Raw genomic sequence first — 16,415 nt, forward strand, 5'->3', positions numbered from 1 at the left:
TCAACATGCTACACAATTATTATGAAGGCAGGTAGAACAGATTTTCATTGAGTACTTTTTTAGTTTGCTATGCTATAATATCATGATGATATTTTACAAACCATTAAAATGCTCATTACCTGTATCTTACCAAGTACATTCAGTATTCTTTCTGAATGAATACTTCATGAAACGCATCAACAGGACAAGCAATTGGGAGAATACTACATTCAGCACAAGTCTATCAGAGCCTTGACTGACGGCTTGCACTGAGATTAGACAACTAGCAAATTCAAGCACTCTTATGCTGCACAATTGAACACATGTGTAAACGCAAGCACAATAACCAAAAGCTCTGCTTTAGGACTTTCAGAAGAGCCACTTCACTGTGGGTGTCAGTATGATTGCAGGTCTGTCCCTATCATCCAACACATCCCACAGAAAAGAGGTTTCTACCACACTCCATAAGAACATTAAATTAAACTTATCAAATATAAAAGTTGCATCTACCCTCCTAAGCTACTTCCTCTTGTTGAGTACAGTATGAGCTTCTATGTAACATGCAAGCACAGCCAACCACAAACACAATTTTTGGATTTTACATTATGGCACACAGGATGAGTATTCAAGTACTTTGGGTAACGCAGGAGCCTTTCAGGAGATTGGACACTGGCAATTAAAGCTGGAAGAACAGCATGAGTATAATCCCTTCCACTCCCAGTGTGCCCCAGTTTGGTAGCATGCAATAGTAGGTGGATAGTAGGTGGATCATAAGAAAAAGGGGTAGGGATCGATGTGCCATAATGTGCTCCAAGAAAAGGACTTAAAAGGGAAGTCAAAAATCCTATTAATCCTTAATTGTAAATTAAAGGACACAGGACCAGTATTCAGGAACATTAAGAAGTTCAAAAGTAATCCAAATTAAGGGTGGGCAACAGAGCATACAAATGCTAAAAGGCCTACAAAAACTAATAGGTTAACAGAAGGGGCTCAGTAGAGCTCACAGAGTCTTCAGAGACTGAAGATGAGGTCTGAACATCTACATGGTAAAACTTAAACGTGTGAACTGAAGACCAGGTGGCAGAAACAGATGCCCAATGCTGAAAGCCCATGAAGTACCAACTGCCTTAGAGGTATGTGCTTTGACATAGAAAAGTGGAACATTGTCCCCGGGACTGTAAACTTGAATGAAATGACAAATCAACCCTGAGATTGTAGAACGAGCAGGTTGTCCACTACAAAGTATATCAAGAAAGAAGAAAAAAAGTCAGTCTGTCTAAAAAAAAGTTCTACCTCAAGAGACACACTTGAACAGCACATACCGCACCCAAACCAGCGAAGGTAAATCTCTTTGGGATGTCTCAGAGCAGGACATGCCCAAGGAAGGCAACCTTGTGAGTGAAAGTAGACCAGGGAATATACAGTACCTGACTGATTCATAGTGCAGTTTCTTGAGAAACACAAAACCAAACTGAGACAGGGAGAAATTTACACAACATCCTGGACAAAGGCTTTTTACTAACGATTGAGAGGCAAATGGCCCTTGAAAAGGAATAACTAGAGGAGAAATAAAAAGACATTATTTGTGTCTCCCAAAGCAGAGAGAAGACATCCATTTTCCTAAGGAAACTAGCAAAAGAAACCCCTAAGCGTATGGGAATGGGAGGGGTTGTGCTGGGCTGTCCATGTTTGTCAGTTTCCAATCTTCTAAAAGGCAGCTGCATAACCCAATGATCCTAGATATATACAATACAGAGCTACAAACCAACAAGAAAATCTTGGTGCAAAATATAGAAGGGATAAATAAATCTATGCTAAAAATCCCCAGAGTGCATAGGCATTAGGTGAAATTACCAGAGGAGTATTGTTTTTTAATTATATCAAGTTGAAATATAGGTTTCCTGTCCCTTTAAGCCACATTTCTGCTAAAAAGCTAAATACAAATATGTGAAGTGTGTTACCTAAAAAAATCTGTCATTCCTTTCTGCACCTCTTCTGATAATCTCTCAATGTCCCCAATGCATAGCCAGGACAATGACAGTACTATTCGCTGTAGTAGCTTCGGGTGTCATCCGCCAGCTCATTGGACTAGAAACAGCACAATCCTGCTCTGCAGGTCTTCTTTGTTCTCCTATAAGCTGTCTGAACATTCCCACTCCAGCTACAAATGCCTGAAAACATGCTTCACTGGTAGCCAATGCAACAAAGGTTGAAGTTCATTTCTTTCCACTCTCTAATATCTGCTGTGCAGAGAGATGATACTACAGATACTGACATTTAGGTTAAATAAACAACAGTTATACTTTCAGAAGCGTTTATCATCAGAAGTGAAGAAACATCATCATTCTAACATCACTAGAGAACCAAAACAGGTTATATGATTTCTGCTATTATATGACGTTTGTAAGATTGCCACAAAAAGTTTCTGGCCTGACACCTGTAAAAATCATTCTACGGTCATCTTTATTTATTTATTTTTACATAAAATGATATAGAGAAGAAAATCTAAGAAGAATTATCACTGTTTTACATAATTCAATTCCTGATGGGAGTCGGAGACAAGCGCTTGCCATCAAAGCTTTCTACTTGCACCTAGGAAGATGGGACAAATTACTACACGTGCTTTGTACCATCATCTAAATAATGCACCATAAACATAGGCTATAAACATTTACCTTATTCCAAAGTATTTTTGTAAGTGTATATAACTCCATGAATGCGTAGTTATGATGCAATAACAAAAATAAAACGCATCAGTATTAGGGATATTCAGTATTGAGGAAATGTACACTTACTCAGTGTGACCTTGGAAAACATTCACAGAATGTATTGATGGGTCTCGAAAATCCCACAGGCGGAAGGTTGTATCTCGGGAAGACGTCACCACCAGGCGTTGTGTGGGATGAGTACAGCAATGGGTTAATTCCTGGTCATGACCTTAAATAGAAAATACCTTATTTATGGATCCATTAATTAAATTCTACAAAAGATAAACATACTTTTGCTGCATCAGCTTAGGTTCAGTAATTCTGAGAAACCAATCCAAATAATTTAATTGCAAAGAATATATAAAGCCTGCATTTTCAAAATTATAAATCTGGACCAGTGGTCTCCAAACTGCGGCCCTTTGCTTGCTTTTATGCAGCCCTTGGGGCACTATCCCTCCCACTGACACAAACGATTGAGCATTATTCCTCCCAGTGACATCAATGATGGGACACTATTCCTCCCACTGGAATGAACATCCTGCCCACCCTAAGGTCAGAAGGACAGTAAACTGGCCCTTTGTTTATAAAGTTTGGAGACCCCCTGAATTAGACCTTTCTGTGGTACTTTCAATAAATACACAACTGACACAAAAGGTGATACATTAGTTTTACCACCCACCTAACATAATTACAAATATAAATATCAGATGTGGCCCTTTGCTTGCCTTTAGCCTCTTCTAAGGGCACAATTCCTTCCAGTGATACAAGGTACTATTTCCCCTACAGGGATGACACTACTAGCCAGAAGGCTTCTGTGGGGAAACTGCATGTGATTTGGACAGGAGTTGCATGCTGTTCTTTGCGCTGCAACTTACATCCATAAGACTTTTAGATGCATGAAAAATGTAGCCACTCAGAATTGCTATGACTAATATTGCTGTACATGAATAACACAATTGCTATCCTACCTGTAAGAGAATGGACCAGCTCAGATGTCTCTACGTCATACAGGTTGGCTGTTCTGTCCCAAGACGCAGTGACTGCCTGCTTGCCACCAACCAGCCAATCTGCTGCTATGACCACTCCCTGATGGCTTTTTAGTGACGTGATGGGGACTCTGACATTGGGACAATCACTCGAAATATCTCCATCCTGGTCAAGCTCATCTTTATCTGAAAAATCCACCTCTTCTTCTCCAGAAATCTGCTAAAATAAATCACATAACTCAGTGTTACAGTAAATAGTATACATATAATTTTGTTATTTCTGTTTAAAATGGAACAGTTGCCCAAAGCAGTCAGATGCTTCCCCCCCCCCATCTTGCAAGAAAATACTAGCTGGCATCAAAGTGGGTGCTATGGGGACACGTTCGCATGATTTCATATGTACCACCATAAATAAAAGGGTATTCTTAAATTAAAAAAAATAATAATATGAGAGGGAGAGAGGGAGAGGGGGGAGAGAGGGAGAGGGGGGAGAGAGGGAGAGAGAGATGGGGGGGAGGGGGGGAGAGGTGGGGGGGAGAGGGGGGGGAGAGAGGGGGAGAGAGAGAGGGAGAGAGAGGGGGGGGGAGAGAGAGGGGGGGAGAGAGAGAGAACAAACAAATCCCTGTGAATTTTACTATATCTCTAATTGAAGTGATTGTAAACCCATTTTTTTCCTTAAACTAACAATCATGTCATACTTACCTGCTCTGTGTAAAGGTTTTGCACAAAGCAGCCCCAATCCTCCCCTTCTCAGATCCACCGTCAGCACTCCTGGCTCCCCCTCCCTATCAAGTGCCCACCATAGCAAGCCGCTTGCTATGGGGGTACTCGTGTGGGCTCACTGCCAAGCCAGCTCAGTGTGACCATAGACACAGAGAGATTGGTTCAGACCTGCCCCCCCCGCTCCTTCCTCGCTGGCTGTGATCTGGCTCAAGTACAGTGGTGTTCAAAATAATAGTGTGTTTACAAAAGTGAATAAAGCTCAAAATCCTTATAGTAGCTTTGATTTCCATACAGAAAAATGCATTGGGACCACTGCACAGTCTATTCCAAATGAAAACATGAAGAAAAAGTTTTCAAATTTGTTATTACTTTACAGAAAGTGACAAAAAAGGAATATTAGGCTGTTCAAAAAGATGTCTGCATTTTTCTTTACAAACGTAAACATTTACTGTATAAACTGAAAAATGCTTGAAGATTTAGCTTTCCTGTGAATCACTGAATATCTAGTTGTATAAGCACTGTTTCTGAGAGCTGCTTCACATCTGTGTTGCATGGAGTTGACCGACTTCTGGCACCTGTAAACAAGAACTCCAGCCCAGGACAATTGCACTGCATTCCACAATTCCTCTGCATGTCTTGGTTTTACCTCAGAAACAGCATTTTTGAGGTCACTCCACAAGTTTTCTATTGGATTAAGATCCGGGGATTGGGCTGGTCACGCCATAACGTTAATCTTGTTGGTCTGGAACCAAGATGTTGCACGTTTCCTGGTGTGTTTGGGGTCGTTGTCTTGTTAAAACAGCCATTTCAGGGGCATTTCCTCTTCGGCATAAGGCAGCATGACCTCTTCAAGTATTTTGATGTATTCAAACTGATCCATGATCCCCGGGGTGTGATAAATAAGTCCAACACCGTAGTATGAGAAACATCCCCATATCATGACGTTTGCACCACCATGCTTCACTGTCTTCACAGTGTACTGTGGCTTGAATTCAGTGTTTGGGGGTCATCTGACAAACTGTCTGCGGTCCCTAGACCCAAAAAGAAATCTTATTTTCATCAGGCCACAAAACGTTGCGCCATTTCTCTTTAAGCCAGCCAATATGTGGCAAATTGTAACCAATTCAGCACGTTGTTTTTTTCAACAATGGGACTTTGCGGAGACTTCTTGAGGATCACTTGGCTTCACATAGACATCTTCTAATTGTTACAGTACTCACAGATAACTTTAGACCTTCTTTGATCACCCTGGAGCTGATCATTGGCCCAGCCTTTGCCATTTTGGCTATTCTTCAATCCGTCAAATGGTAGCTTTCCATTTTCTTCCATGTCTTTCTGGTTTTGGTTGCCATTTTAAAGCCATTTGAGATCATTCTAGCTGAGCAGTTTCTGTACTTCTTTATATGGTTTCCCCTCTCCAATCAACTTTTTAGTCAAAGTACGCTTTTCTTCTGAACAATTTCTGGAAAGACCCATTTTACCCAGACTTTCAGAGAGAAATGCACGATACACAGCATGTACAACATTTTCTGTCTTCGTACTTACATAACGGCCACCTGTTTGACACCTGTTTTTTTCACAGACTGAATGACCTCACTGCTATTATTTTGCACATGCCCCTTTCAATTAATGATTCAATTACACAGAATCAGCAGCATGCATGTCATTCATGACTGTTGGCTTTTTATTACTATACTACACCTACTAGTAAATGATTTGCCATGTAGAAAAATAATTTATACAAAAAACAGTGATTGATGAGGTTAGTGATGTTGGACTTCTATTATTTTGAACACAACTAAGTTCAGAAGCATTTTTTACAACATTGTAAAATATAATACTGTTCTTACTTTGTGTACTGTAGTTTATTACACCCTTGAACCTTTGGGCAGTAAGAATAAATACTTAAAATTCTTCAGAATACAGGCTAGACTGCTATATGCTCACTGCAACTGCTTCCCCTTCCAGTGTGAACATTCAGAATTTCTGCACGTGAATTGGAGAGCATCCCAACCATGGTGGGGTTTCTGTACTGATCAGCCTTTCATTCCAAGAACACCATCCAACATAAATATGAGGTGTATTTCTAGACTAAATAGCTAGAGTACAGCTGCCCATAGAAATAAAAAGCTTTACACTAGTTTCTGCACATGTGCACAGGGTATACATCCATTCATTTGCAAAACTTTATGTACAGCCATACATTACTATGGCAGGCTGCTCCCATCTGTGTTTTCCGGGCACGGAAATTTGCTCACAATTTACAACGGATGCCTGAAAGTGTCCATGTGCATGAGGCCTATCAACATTTCTCCTAGCATCAAAAATCAGGTCAATTTTGGTGTATTTTGGTATCATCTCTGCATTGCAAATTTGCTCAACTTCAGTGCTGCTTGGACCTAAAAGATGGAGGTAGACAACCAAAATCTTGCCTCAACTCCACAACTGTAAGCAAAACTGCTTTTTTTTTTTTTTTTTGCTGTGTCCTTTTAAGATTTCCCTACCCTTTCTGTCAAAAAATGAAGTGATTAGTAAACTCTACAATCTCTGTGCTAAAGGACCTCTCTGAGAATGCTAGTTGCCTGGCTGTCATGTTAATTCAATGGCTTCAATACTTTGCAGCTAAGCAGCTCTGACTTCGCAGGCTGTGTGTCCAAAGGGCAAAGAACAGACAGTCAGCAGGATAGGATTTGCTGCATTAAGGAATGTGCATAACAAGCTGTAATAATGTTTAATAACAGATCCACCCCAAGGCTTGTACTCTTTTTAAGCTATCTTCCTCATGTCAGAGAAAATATATGCCAGCAGATATAATCATGTGGTAACTGAAACAAACATCACTACATCACGTATCACCGTAGTCTGCTACCCCAGAGGATAATGTCTTTATTTCAGTGGCGAGCTTACACTGGTGTCTGCCGTTGGCTGTGGAGTGGGTAACTGCACCACGTAGCGCCAGATGTGAGCTGTCTGGTCCCCAGATGCTGCAAGACAGAAAACAGAGTCAAAACACATTCTTCAGTGTAAATACAAATTTTGTTTCATATATTCCTATATATGCTCCTTGCACCCCCCCCCCCCCCCCCCCGTTCATCTTCTATGCCAACCTAGGATATTATAGCAGCCAGGAATGCAAAGGAAATAACACAGCATAATGCCAATACATCAGAAAAAAAGTTCTTTTGACAATTATCAATTATCAAGTAGTCAAGGGTATCTGAAAATTCATGGTGGTGGCTCTCATATGCCCATTTACTAAGCCCAGCATTTATTTGTCCACATTGCTAGCAAATAATCATGGAGCCTGCTGTGAAGAAGTTGGATAGTCTGTCTTACAGATGATGTATAAAGCTGGCCAGATGGTCGAATCCCTGCTGAACCGGCCGAGATTCCAACCATCTATGGGCAGGCTGATTGTTTCATGCCATTATTGCCAGTGTCTATAGCCGCTAGTAATAATCACTGTGTTCTCCCGGCACCGATGGCTCCCCATCGCCAGGAGAACACAAAAGCTCCGTGGAAGAGATTCCCCCATCAACACCATGTTGATGGAGGAATCAAACGGTTTTTGACCACCCAAAACGCACTCTCCGCTCCTTACAAGACCTCCTTCTCTCTAGTTCCCTGGTCTCCTCCTCCCATGCCCGCCTCCAGGATTTCTCCAGGGCATCACCCATCCTCTGGAACTCCCTACCCCAATACATCAGACTATCACCTACTCTCCTCTCCTTTAGGTGCACCCTGAAAACCCACCTCTTCAGGGAAGCCTACCCCGCCCTCTGCTAATTGCCGATCTCCTCCACTCTTCCTACCACTCCATCCCCCACAGCTTTTCCTCCTGTACCACTATCCCCTCCCTCCTAGATTGTAAGTTCAAAGGAGCAGGGCCCTCGAACCCCTCGTGTATTGCACTATTGTTATTGTACTGTCTCATGTATTGTCTCCCATTGTAATGTACAGCGCTGAGCGAACTGTTGGTGCTATATAAATACTGTATAATAATAATAATAATTTTCTTTCCTGCAACCCGTGGTTGCAGAAAAGAAAATCATATAGGTCTATGGACAGCTTAAGGCCTCTGATGTCAGGAGGATTGTTATGCAATGTGACTGAATGTACTTGAACTACTGTATATAATGTACAGCACAATGTACAGAGTGAGGAGCTATGCAGTATAGCATGTACAACACTTATAACAGATGTTACTGCTGTGGAAGTCTGTCAAGCTTGCCAACAGTAAAATCAGAATAATAGAAAGAAGGAGGAGAGAAATCAGGTTCATTACGGATACTACAAACAACTAAGAATGTCCATAACTAGCCCATTATTCGCGAGTATATGTCATCAAAACCTACAGTCCCCCAGTCTATGCAGAAACCGGACAGAAAAAAAAAATGAACAATTCCTTTCTTTATTCTACAATACTAACAGTAGACAGATCATTTCCCCATCTATAACACATTTTACGTGTGCAGGCTAAATTTATTGTGGTGCTTAGCTCAAGGAAAGTCCAGCTATGTTAAGCCTATGACCCCATATACTGTACTTTTCTGGAATTTTAGCATACTTTACTGAAGATTTTGGACAACATCTCTAAACTGTGAAGATTGATGATGTCAGAACAACTGTTGAAATATTTTATAATGAGCCTCAGCTGACAGGTTTTGCAGAGTTGTTTGAAACAGTGAAGGACCAGTAACACTTAGATGTATGGATCCTGTGCAAATAGTTCTTTGGAGTTGCAATAAATCTTTCTAATGAATGTAGCCACCTAAAGCGCAATAAATATGAATGCATCTCGAAATACCCAAACTAAATTAAAGCTATATTACACACACAGGTATTTTTTCTATGAGTTTATCATACTTTTTATGCATTCATATTAAATGCCAATGGAGAAATATACACAAGCTGACCTGAAAAGTCCATGTACATTAGCTGTTACTATAATGGGACTTCCCTATCCCATTTGAAGTCATGCAGGCATAGCCATCCACCTACTCAATTTTCAGAGAAAATTCTGCTCCTGCTCCCTCCTTTGTAAAAAAAAATAAATCACCTTGAGATAAGCCTGTATATGCGCGATTATATACAGTAGGGAAACCTGATTTCATTTCAATACCTGTACTCAGATATTTGAATTTCAAAGCAGGAATAAAAAGGCAATATTTAATCCACCTTTAGAATCAATAAAGGGCCCTTAAATGGTGAGAGTTGCCATGGCACAAAGTGGGTAAATGGTTTGTTTTTGCAAGTATGTTTATAGGCATGAACAGAGGGATGGCACACATTTTATTACTTCTGTCAAAAACTGTCAAATGTATCTTAAGCAAGTACATTTTAGCCTCCTAAACCAGGGGTCTCCAAACTTTTCAAACAAAAGGGCCAGTTTACTGTCCTTCAGACTTTAGAGGGGTTGGATTGTGGCAAATGGGGGTAAAAAATGTCCCAGGCACGGCGTCAGTGAGAGTAAACATTACCTCAGGGTTGGTGGTCTGTTACAAAGTGCCTGTGGTTAGTGAATAGAGGAATAGTGCTGCTGCTGCTGACAGGGAGAAATGGGGGGCTCTTACAAGCAGCCCACAGCTGACCTCTTCCCTGTCACAGTACAGTGGCCCCACCATGCCGTCCGGTAGGAGAAGAGGTGGAGCCAGTGAGGAGAGTGTGTACAGAGTCGGCAGAGCACCCGGCTACACATAAAATACAATTTCAGAAATTATACAAAGCTGCGATACTTGCCTGTTAACGCAATTTGATCAGTGGGATGAAATTTTATTGAGTTCACTGCAAAATAAAAAACATTAAAATTACTTTGTGAAAGAAAATCACTAAAGCATTAAAATGCTACAAAGGTAATAGGCACAATATTCAAAAATGAACCACAGCACAAGGTAACAACTAAGAACCACTAAGTCATATGGGTCTGGCTATAGAAAATATGTTCAAGACAGGCTCTTTTTCTCTTTATTCGGAGGCCCCAAGCTTAGCTCAATGCATGCGCAAGATCCTGCTAGTACAATTATCTTTCAAATGTAACTCCAGCCAAACCCAGATAGAAAGGGGAAGGGGGTTACAACTGGTGTCCCTACAAGGAAGATGTCCCCTCAGTCCCTATCCCAGTAACCAAACATTTTTTGCATAATGGTTAATACTTCATTAGTATTGGATATCAGTTTATTTTTTTTTACCTGATCCAGCATGGCCGACATACTTGGTAAGGCATTTTCCTGTTTCAATACTCCAGAGTAATGCTGTGTGATCTGTAAGAACAAAAAATACAAGATGGTGTACAAACAAAATACAAAATAATATGAAATCAGATCTCTAAATATTATAAAGGAAACCTGTGATCATGTAAAAGTTGACCTTTTGGAACATGTTCCACCAGTAATTAGGGTTGAACATGTAACATGTTCCAGCAGCTGCAGCCTACAACCCCACCGCCTCAATGACAGCAAGCGGGGATCTTCTCCCGATGCCCGCTATCAATATTTGAAAATAACACGGCCGTGCAGGGCTCCGCCCACAGGGCTGCGTCGTTCATTTACAGTTTCTTGTGAATGACTTAAAGTACAAGTACCGCCAGTCTTTGTGGCTGACTGCTTGGAGTTCTGAATGGACTGCAGGATCACTGAGTGGCCTCGTTCATTGACAATCGCTGCAGCTTGTAAACAGTCAGCATGTATGCAGGTACAGGCTAACATAATTCTATGATACAAGGGACTGACACTTGTACGACAGGGATTAGCTGCTATGCAATATTATTATTATTACTTTTTTTTAAAGGACAAGTTCACCATTAGTAACATGTTACAACCATATTCAGGGTGTAACATCTAACTTTTTGCAGGTTACTAAATCCCTGCCAGCAGCCGGACCCGATTCCCCACTCTAACAGCGGGCAGGGAATCCTCTCGCTCTCCTGTCAAGCCATTGTGGTTAACGGCTTGTAGTTCTCAACGAAATACAAGGGCTCTGGTGAGTGCTCTCGTAGTTCAATCATTTTGGACATCAGTAACTGCCTGCCTGTATCAGAGGTACAGGCAGACAGATATACCAACAGTCTGCAGGAGCCTGACACAGCGCTGGCAATCAGCAAAAAAATGTGCATTTATTATTTTTTTAAAAAGCATCCAGCTTCCCTAGCCTTAAAGGATACAGTAAGTTTACTTTTCCTAACACGGTACACCAATACACTCGCTCTACTCCGATCATCGAATCTGCCCCATGTGAAAGGGGCCTAATAAGGCTTTATTTGTGCTGTGTGACAGCTGTAGCTGTTAGCACGGGGAAAAACTGCAGCCCCGGCATGTGGGAACCACTGGCTTAGAACGCCTGCTCTATGTAAAGTTGTGGTAGGCTACCAGGATTCTGCTCTCCATATAGAGTAAGAGTAAAAAATGTGATTTCAATGCCGCTGGTGTGAACTTTGTGAAAATAAATTTCTCCGTAACGCTCATAGCTACAGAGTTGAATGTAGACTTGTTAGAAGTGCTTTTACTGCTTGCTTAGCATATGTAAATACTTTATTGTGCATAGTCTAGCCACAGGTACATTTTTAAATAAAATACTTTATATAATTATAAGATTGACTAAAATATCATGTTATAATAGTCAATGGAAATCGTACTGAATTAAAAAACAAAAATAAAAACACCTTTAATAAAGAGCAATTACAAGTGAAAGCAATCAATAAACGTTTAGTACAGTACACTACAACAGTGCAAAATCAGACAGTTCATGTAGTTAACCTTAATCTGAGGTTCATCTATTCCCCTGCAGTTAGATGAAAACACTGCCCTTCCAGGACCAGGAGATCACTAGAGGTCTATTTTCTGAAACCTGCTCTTTGTAATGCTTTCCTTTTCTCTCTGCTTCCAACATCACCAATCACAATCAAACTTACAGCAAAGGTTTTTAGCAAGGCTGGGAAAAACATCTTAGTTCTGGCATTTTTTTAAAATCAGAATATTTGTCAGAGGCAGCAAGAAGCCTACAGTGTATATTCCAGCATCACAAGCAGACATGGTGCAGGATCAACAGTTCAAACAAAAGAGAGTGAGTTGGATCGGTGCTGTGGAACAATGCCTATAATTAACTAAACGTATTGAGCAGGTATGCTGGTTTCCGTGTATGCATCACAAGACTTCATTTTCAAATATGATTAAAGGGTACCTATCTAGGCAAAGTACAGATCCACATTACCACTGCTCTTCCCATCAATTTATACTCGTCTTCCTTCTGTTTCCCTGGCATGCCATTCAGCAGTCAGGACAAAGGTAAAAAAGGGAAAGGGGAATACCGTGTAAGTTCCATGGTGCTCTAGTCCAGGGGTCTCCAAACTAAGGCCCTTCAGCTGTTGAAGTACTACAAGTCCCATTATGCCTCTGCATCTGGAAGTCTTGCTTGTGGCTGTCAGAGTCTTGCAAGGCCTCATGGGACTTGCAGTTCCTCAACACCTAGAGGGCCATAGTTTGGAGACCCCTGCTCTAGTCAGAGCTTATGGAGAGCTGCGGACCTTGTGATACCACCTGATAAGGATCTGCATGGTCAGATGTGATCAAGGCAGTGAGTCACATGTTCCTACTTACCCATAAGTACTGGGTGTATTGGAAAGATGAGTATATGCTGCTGGGAAGGAGGGCTGCAATGAAAACCTGTTGCTTAGAATTGCATGGACAAAGCACAGGTTTGCTTTACAGGTGTAAATTAAATGCTGCTGAAAAAAGCAAAATAAAGAAATAAAATCTCCTGTTCTTAAATGGAGAAAAATGCCTATTTGCGCATTCAGCTTGCTTAGACACAAGTTTTTGTGTTGTTGACCAGCTACATATTATGCAAATGCAATATTAATATTATTTACGCTACCCGCAGAAGCTGTGCCCAGAACCACCGGCTGTGTTCGTGTAACACTGACATCCCAAAGCCCATCTCTGTGTCCAACATACTCTTTCACCAACTGGCAGATTGCCCGAGAGGTTGTGGTCTTGAAACTGGAAACAATCTAAAAAAATCCAAAAAAAAAAAAAATGTATATACATAAAATCATATACTTTGGAACAACAGACAAGACACTGTCAGCAAGCACAAAAAAGAAATGTTAATTAAACAACAGAGGAACACAGTAAGTAACGCACAATCTTGCAGCCAGTTTCCCTCTGGTTAGTAGGTAAATTGCAACCCAGTACCTTATATCTCCTTTATTAAGGAACCAAATCTATACAGCACACATTTAGGGAGCTTATGCCAAGTAGTAAACATGAAAAGTGATGTACATATATTACAAAGTGGCTATTTTTTTATGTATATACCTACTGGTCTGTGGCTGGTAAATAGAGTTATTTTTAGTCAAAATTTGTGAATTACTGATCAATCTTATGCCGGCCACAGGCAGTTCAAATCTCGGCCAGTTCGGCAGGGACCAGTTGAGATTCGAACCATTTATGGGCAGGCTGAATGTACCCAAGTTGAGCATATGACCAACTTGGGTTCAACCAGCCTGTTGGATTTTACATGCAATCATTGCTAGCAGCTATTATAGCCTCTAGCAGTAATCATTGTGTTCTCCCATCGGGGATTGCCCCCCCCATCCCCGGCCAGGAGAACACAATGGCTCCATGGAATAAATTTCCCCATCAACACTGCCTCTGGTGATGAGGAAATCGAGGGATTTTCTTTCCTGAAACAAAATCGCTCCATCTATGGCCGGCTTATGTTCCGCTTCTAACACATGAGTACTGATAAAAACAACAATTCCCTACTAGCAAGTAGAGGAGAGGAGATGCCTTGGCAGGACTGCTGGGTTTGCACAGGGAAAATATGAGAAGCATCATGGTCTGAAAAGGGGTTCCTTCCAATAAACAGGCACCAATTTAGGTGCCTTTGCCATTTATACAGATGTGCCATTATGGGCTTTCTGAACAGCTTTCCAGACAGATCCAACTACTAGGAGGCCATTATGCAGGCATAAAACCTAACAAACAAGACTATATCTTGCATTTAGCCCTACTATATTGTGAAATTCACTCAGAGAGCCACAGTACACAGCAGAGCAAACAGAAGTCTAGACACTGGGCTCATCCTGCTTTTCTATGACTCCTACAGGACAAACTGGTCAAAGAATAACAAAATGAGGTTATTCTTGGGTAATGACAATAGTAAAAGAAAGAGCTCCATCAGAAAAGAGTTCCCCAGCTGTGAAGTTGCTCTGTTGAGCTCTTCCCCTTACTGCACCGTCATGTTTGCAGATTTGTGTGTCAGCGCTAATAACTTCAGTGGGAAAATCTATGGAGTGACTAACAAAGCTGGCCATAGCCATTTTGTTCAGCCAGTGGACTGAACAAAAGAATTCTAACCTAATAGATTCCTCCCATCCATGCTAAACAGTGCAGATGGACAAATCCTTCTGCTGGACTATTGTATCCGGACAGACAGCTGTCAGAAAACCCACTGCAGCTGCTGTTCGGCCAGAAAGTTTTCACCAGGTTTCTTCAACAAAAGTATCAATAAAAAGGCAGACTTTTGTCAAACACAGTGGGGCCAGCAGGGCCACCCACTAAGCAAATTATAGCTGGGTCATCATGAACCATCCAAGAATTGCTTAGTGTATGGCCAGCAAGGCCCAGGTTACACAGAGATAGGAGCATGAGCTCAGAGTAGGAGGTGAAGCTCATCTTGGCAGTCAACTTATTGGTAACTTTTCGATTTTAATGTTTGACAAATAAACAATGGGTTAAGACCACAAACCTCCTCTGGAGCCATAGTTGACCATACAGTTTTAGATCTGTCATCACAACCCTTTTCTTTGGTGGTGAAGGCACTTCTTTTTGATGGGCACTTATTTCCAATATTGCACAGAGAAACAGAGCACCACATGTAAAAGCCACACACATGGCCTGATATAGCCCTTGTATAAATGCGTTTTTTATCGTTGGAGTCTGATCCATTACACTGCAGAATCTACTGGCCTTAAAAGCTTGAGCAACCCATTTATTAACTGCTCCCATTCCACTATTTGAATGCACCAATTACAGTGGCAGTCGGCACTTCAGTCTCCTTGTGTGTTGGCAAATTTCCTGAAGACTCTAGTGGAGAAGACACCTTCTAGAGAGGTAGAAGGAAAAGCCAGAAGTTCCCATTATAGGGCTAAATATTATGCTGGCTTCCTAGAAGTCTAGTGAACTGCAGTGGAAAGATTATACCAATACAGTTAACATTTCCATCTACATTTGCAGGGATGCCACCACTACAAAGTAAAATGATGGACCAAGGTCCCACTTCTCCGAAGGATTCTAAATTATGTAGATTAAACACATAAATGGAAATCAAACTTTTTGAGCACAGCAACTTTATAATCAAAAGTGAGGAGGTGGAGAAACACAACAAAATGATCCCATTGAAAGTGGAGAGTTGTTAGTTTTGTGTCAAATTCAAAAACGTTTGAGCCCCAATTCACACCGGTGCAATCGAAGTCAAATGACAAGTCGCACCCTATTTGCGGCTATGGAACAATTCCAAATCGATGTGACCGTGAATCGCACTGATTTTGAAAAAAGGTCCTGCACTATTTTTTGGGATTTCATATGCGACTTGCATTGACATCTGTGCATGAACTTGCACAGACGTCGCCAAGCCGCACATGAAGTCACTCTGATCCACAGATTTGAAATCGCATTGAAGTGAAATTTCAAAGCCACATTTGGTGTGAACCAGGGCTGAATCTATCAAATTTACAAGAAAAAGAAAAAGAATAATTAGAAATGTGACAAACATTACTGTAATAATTCAGCTGTTCAGAAATATTTTCAAGCATCAAATTTGTCAAGATACTTTTCAGAAAGAAGACTCAAAATTACATACACAATATAAAATATCAGTAATTCAGCTATGTGGCCTTCATTTCTAGCAAACCTTTTGAAAGGCTCAAACTTCAAACAGTGTGACTCACACCAAGAGTTCAGTCATCAATCTTGAATCAAGATGAAAACGTGCGACCTGAAGCTAGCATCACAGCAAAATA

At 41.0% G+C, this 16,415-nt stretch overlaps 1 protein-coding gene across 5 annotated transcripts in view; it reads right to left on the bottom strand.

Annotated features, from left to right (window-relative positions):
• WDR37 (WD repeat domain 37) overlaps positions 1-16,415 on the bottom strand; it is a 214,529-nt gene that overhangs the window by 57,134 nt on the left and 140,980 nt on the right. For 3 of the 5 annotated variants that reach the window (XM_089668732.1, XM_089668728.1, XM_089668730.1), the window contains 6 exons: positions 13,265-13,400; positions 10,585-10,656; positions 10,136-10,180; positions 7,304-7,380; positions 3,656-3,893; positions 2,775-2,916 (listed from right to left, as the gene is read on the bottom strand). In XM_089668732.1, coding sequence (XP_089524858.1) covers positions 2,775-2,916; positions 3,656-3,893; positions 7,304-7,380; positions 10,136-10,180; positions 10,585-10,656; positions 13,265-13,400 — 710 coding nt within the window. The remainder of the gene's footprint in view (positions 1-2,774; positions 2,917-3,655; positions 3,894-7,303; positions 7,381-10,135; positions 10,181-10,584; positions 10,657-13,264; positions 13,401-16,415) is intronic. The other 2 variants (XM_089668733.1, XM_089668731.1) reach the window with 1 other exon arrangement.

This window comes from Staurois parvus, unplaced genomic scaffold, assembly GCF_062004578.1.
Source record: "Staurois parvus isolate SC_StPar_1 unplaced genomic scaffold, SC_StPar_1.0 ptg000061l, whole genome shotgun sequence".
NCBI classification, from domain to species: domain Eukaryota; kingdom Metazoa; phylum Chordata; class Amphibia; order Anura; family Ranidae; genus Staurois; species Staurois parvus.